The sequence below is a fragment of the Pundamilia nyererei genome, unplaced genomic scaffold, assembly GCF_000239375.1.
Source record: "Pundamilia nyererei isolate P.nyererei 1_Seehausen unplaced genomic scaffold, PunNye1.0 scaffold00197, whole genome shotgun sequence".
NCBI lineage: Eukaryota > Metazoa > Chordata > Actinopteri > Cichliformes > Cichlidae > Pundamilia > Pundamilia nyererei.
In genome coordinates, this window is record NW_005187598.1 from 176230 (window position 1) to 181832 (window position 5603).

Consider the following 5603-nt stretch of genomic DNA (forward strand, 5'->3'; position numbering starts at 1 on the left):
AAAAAAAAGTTTCTAGCTGAGCTAATAATTATTGAAACATTTACATGACAAAAAACAAAGCAGGGTGTATGGAAGCATGTGTTGTGTGACTAACAATACTTTAACGATATGTTGCTCAACACAACGTTGTTACAGCGAGGAGCTTCCTGACTCACCGTTCAACATCCCAGATGCAGAGAGGGGAGAAGTTCTCGCAGCATGCAGTGCCTGTGACGAAGGAGCTGCACACAGAGAGGCAGAACATGTCCTTAAACAAGGTGAACAAACATGTACTGACACAAGAAAACAAGGTAGGAATCTACCCAAAATGATTGATTTAATTTTTACTTTTCATTTTTATCAGCTGGCTTACTATCCTATATGGAAAAATATATTAAAAACAATTGCAGTGGATGAAAATGACCCTTATGTCCACATATGTAAAAGGAAGCGGTCATTCCAACGTTTCCTGTTTAACCAGCGTACTTTCCAAAATGCACAGAAGACATTTTATAAATGATGCTGAGATCTGGAAATCTTATTATTTCAAATCATTATTCCTTTTTAGATTTGCTTCCCTGTGGCTTCATCTAAACATCCAGATGAACAGACACAGTTTGAAACAGTGGATCCAGCACGAATCAGAAAGGGACAAGTATGAGGAGCCGGCAGGATTTAGCTGCTGGGCTCAAGATGCTCTAAAAGTGCATAAAGAGATTATCCCAGAACGCCTGCATCACATATTGCAAAGTAGCAAAAGATACACAAAAACTCCCTTTTAAAAACATTTGAAGTGTTTACTTTGAGTGAAATTAAAAGTGATTTAATACAGTTTGACAGTTTGTGCTAGCTCTGCTGTCTCAGAGTCAGAAGACTGTCTATAGTCTCCTTTCTCTGTGGGAGCACATGTGAGTGCACAGCATAGAAAGTGTTTCTGAAAAAGACAGTTTTGCACTGCTAAAGGAACAAAACTGTGAGCGCAGGTTCGAGACTGCTGTCTGTACAGAGCACCAGCGGCAGCACCTTAGAGGATTCATCGAGGCCCACTTTGCACTTGATTTCTTGACCTCATTTAGCAATTGTTATAAAAATGTTCTCTCATCACATAAAAGGTTCATTTTGAATAAGAATGTTTGTCTCTGGGGCCAGCGTAGCACAGCTGCATGCATACAGTACGTGTAGACAGCACATGCAGGGTTTGTCTGACCAGAATGGAGAGAAATGGGGAGTCTGGTAGGAAAATGTTCATTATCACAAATAACCAGATTCTCTTCTGGTCTTACATTCAGCACATGTTGTTTCCCAGCAGAATAAAAGACAAGAAAAGACCGCTCGAGCCTTTGACTGAAGAGGCAGGTTGGAATTAGCAGCCTCGGTATGCACAGTGAATGTCACGCATGTGGGGAGGTTAGGGAGAGGAAAAGGTGAGGGGAGGAGCACTGTGGGAGAAGGCTGACTAGGAGGGCTGAACTGGATGTGGAGACTCAGAGCTTAGTGCCCTCCCACAGGGTTGACAGACAGGGGGAGGACCCGCCTTTTACATGCAGAGGTAGCTACTGACAGATGCTTATGTCAAAATAATGAGGACTCAAGTCTGTACTGCAGTAGGTGGAGATGTTATTTGGAAAACATCACACTGCATCATTTCCACAGACTTGTCAGTTACACTTGTCATGCTTTCAACCTCCCATTCAGGCACAGCTTACAGGTGCATGACGAGATTAGACAGATTCTGGCTCCATGGAGTCATGCTAACGCTGGCTAAGTCTGTGCATTTGTGAATTTGCAGCCTACGTAGAAATAAAAAGTCTCCTTCCAGCATCAGAGTTCAGATTTCTGTTCCAAGCTGACAGAAGTTGAATCTGCTCTCTTTTTGTGTATTACTGATGAAACTCACTGCATGGCATTGTTTGTTATAATTCAGAGTAAATTCCCAAGATTATTAATGTCCTAGTTTTTAATCTATGGTAAGATAGGAAGCTCACTGCTAACTTTGAACTTCAGTGTCATCAAATTACATAAAAGCAGAACCAACTAAAACTTCAAAGCAAGATTTTGAGCAAGTGATGAGGTAGCACGGTACATGGGGAGAACTTTATCTCAAACTAGCTTTTAATAAAAGATATTTCTAGATTGAATGTATTAGATCAGGGGTGTCCAACTCCAGGCCTCGAGGGCCGCTGTCCTGCAGGTTTTAGATCTCACCCTGGGTCAGCACACCTGAATCGCACGATTAGTTCATCAGCTGTGTTGGATCAAGGACACATCTAAAGCCTGCAGGACAGGCGCCCTCGAGGCCTGGAGTTGCCCACACCTGTATTAAAGAGTTGAGGGGAAACAAGAGAAAACTGAGGCGGGAACAGAAAGACACAAAGCAGGACTGGAACCCAACCAGCACCATAACCATCATCTTGTTCTTTATTACATTTTTCTTTTTACATGGCATATTGTTCATGCCGTATTTCTATAAAGAGTCAAGTTCATAATCTTGACAAACATTTGTAGAACAAAACCTACAAATTCCAGGTTCTGTGAGGTGTCGAGGATGCAGCTGTACTCCAGCCTACATGTTCCTCCTCAGGACCAGACTCTCTTATGTTGAAAGGGCCACATGCTCTGTCTGACCTTCTTCCCCTCTCCTCTGCTTGACACAGCTCAAGTTGAATCAGCATATACTTTTAGCTCCACAGACAAACAAGCTGCTTGTGAACAGTAATGGCACTGTGGTGGAATCACATGCACTGGCTTGACTGAGCATTTATCATCCTGGAGGCTGTGCTGCCAAACCTAACAGGACTTGGCCTTACAAAGGCCTTGCAGCGGTGCAAAGCGTACCAAGCAGAGCTGCGACTGAGCCATGCTGTTGGCGTGTATGTACTTTGAACTGGAGCAACGAAGAACGTGCATGTTTGCAGGAAAACACACGCTCAGTAATGCGGGCAGCTGTCAGCCCCGTCACATAGCACAGACCTTTGGCAGGTTCCCAGTAATTAGTGTTGGGTAAACTCATTTATGACCCAGATGGGTCTGGGACCAGTAGGCACAGTGGGTGACCTCTGACCTTCCTGACACAGGATACAATAGGGTTATAGTCACACTTGCTATCTGGACCCTATTACTCTCCATTACTCACATTACTCACCCCTGACTTGGCTGTATCACAGCAAGAGGAGAGGAGGGGGACACCACCTACACAAAGAATGACTCCTTCTTATTTCTTCTGCTTCCTAAGCCAACTGAATCACCAACCAGATCTGATCTGGAGTCAGAACAATGGACTGATATTATAGCTGTTAAGGTCAAAGCCTCTATCGTGCCTAATTTTACCTAAACACATGCAAACAAACACGCAGCCACATCTCTGACCAGAGTCCTTCTCTTCTGCTCAGTCAGTGGCTCCCCATCACATCACCTCTCATTAGCAACACCCTGGCCAACCTCAACAGCTGGCTGTATCATCTGAAGGCCCATGTGTGTTCAGTGGGAACCAGTCATATCAGCAGGTCAAAAAGAAACAACAATTTTTCATCTCTCCAAACACACATTCATACACACTGATACAAAAACACAGGCAGCACCAGACACAGACACTTAAAATGGTCTCATCAGTGACAGGATCATGATTGATCCCTGATGGAATCGTGACCGATGGTCGACCGTAAGGATATCCCCCACCTGCGACGTGGATGATGCAACCACGAGTGGTAACACCGCTAAGCGGCATTTAGGAAAACCAGTGGTAATGTAAAATGTAACCACCAGGGGGAGCAGTACTTGTATTTCATTGCACTGCTAACGTTCTTATATAAAACGCAAAATCGAAATGTAAACACACTCGGATTGTGCAACAATATATGTGTGTGTGTGTATTTCTGCCACGAATATGTGGCGCTCTGTTGATCTCTGATGATTAATCAGGTCAGTGAAACGCTGCTGTACAAGTCTCATTTGGCACTGTGCTTAAAACTACTGATGCTTCTCACCATTTCCACTGTCCAAATAAATTAGCAGCCATAGCGGTGATGATGACAGTCTTGCTCAGGTTTTCTGCTGCTAATCTTAGTATGTCACCTTTGCTGTTTAATTTATGCATGTATGTTACTAAAACTGGTGTTAATACACCTGCAAACTTTGCTACATCGTGTTGAATTTATACTTAAAAATGTGCAGAAGCAATTTGTACTTGATGACATAATCTGAGGCAGCACGGTGACGCGGTGGTTAGCACTGTTGCCTCACAGCAAGAAGGTTGCTTTCTATGTGCAGCGCACGAGCTGCATTCATGTGAACTCCGACGTCACAACATCGGCCTTTTTTTTATCTTGGGGTAACTGTGAGAGCATGTCCTCTGCTGCTTTCAACAGGAACAACACAAGCTGAATATCGTGTAGGAAAACCTTAAATTCAAATTTTATTTGTCACACACACACAACCATACACAGTATGACATGGGGGTGAAATGCTTGTAGCTGTACAATGCCCGACCATTAAATGACAGAAGAAAAGTTTTACAATATTTACAATATTTACAATTTACTACAAAAATTTACAAAAATTTCACATGGAGTTCACATAGTAGTTTTCTACTGTCCCAATTTTGTGAAAGCACCAAGAGGTAGCTTCATTTTTTATCACATTTTCAAAGACCGAGCCCATAAAACGCAGCCCAAACAGCTGATCAGAGTCACATCTATCCAGTTCACACGGTTGGAACGAACTTTATTGGAAAAATGATGAGTGATGATAGGGTGTGTTTAAACCATCTTCTTGAGATGTTGTCTTCGGAGCTTGTGTCTGACATCCCCTACTATGTGGACTGGCTGGCAGAACATTTGACATGGGTGTTTTTCACATATGCATCTGCTGCTCAACCCACAAATGCATTTTCCTTACAAATGTGGGCAAATGAGGGAAAAAGTCTCTATCCAGTTCATTACATGCAATCACAATCATGGAGGAGACTGCTGCCATGATAGATGTCCACAGAATTCATAGTGTTTTATGTTTAGTGTCAAGTTTCTGCAGTCTGTGATTATTTATAATGTATTTCTGCCCACAGTGCCAAAACTACTCCAAAACAGTGTGTTGACTGTGGTTGATTAGCAAGCCCTGATTGACCTGAATTCTAGAGCGGGTGTAGTTAAGAGGAAGGCCAGTATGTAAATATCGTTGAAGACAAAATGATTAGCCCTCCCATTATTGTTATGATGTTTATTTTCTACACATACCGTATTTCCCGGACTACAAAGCGCACCTGAATATTAGCCGCACAAGCTAAAATCAGGGGAAAATCCTGTTTTGTACATACATTAGCTGCACCTGACTAAAAGCCGCAGGTGTTTCAATGTTGACTTATCATATGTAAGAGAATATGCACAAAGCGAATTGTCAGGAAAGAGATGGCTGTTTGGAGACATAACTTTTATTAATATTTTGAAAAACAAGTTATGGGTACATATTTGCACATGCGCTGTGCTTCATAAACGAGTAACTAATGTAGTACATAACAATAACCTACAGCACACCAGAAAAATAGATTCAGACTACCTTTTAGGCTCAGGTGCAGTGACACGGCTTTAACAAGAAGAAAAGTCAGTCATTCACCATCTTTCTCTTCTTCCTGC

General features: G+C 42.5%; 1 protein-coding gene across 2 annotated transcripts in view; it reads right to left on the reverse strand.

Moving 5' to 3' along the window:
- fbxw4 (F-box and WD repeat domain containing 4) overlaps nucleotides 1-5603 on the reverse strand; it is a 43253-nt gene that overhangs the window by 20445 nt on the left and 17205 nt on the right. For both annotated transcript variants that reach the window (XM_005747414.2, XM_005747413.2), the window contains one exon: nucleotides 156-221. In XM_005747414.2, the coding sequence (XP_005747471.1) occupies nucleotides 156-221 (66 nt within the window). The remainder of the gene's footprint in view (nucleotides 1-155; nucleotides 222-5603) is intronic.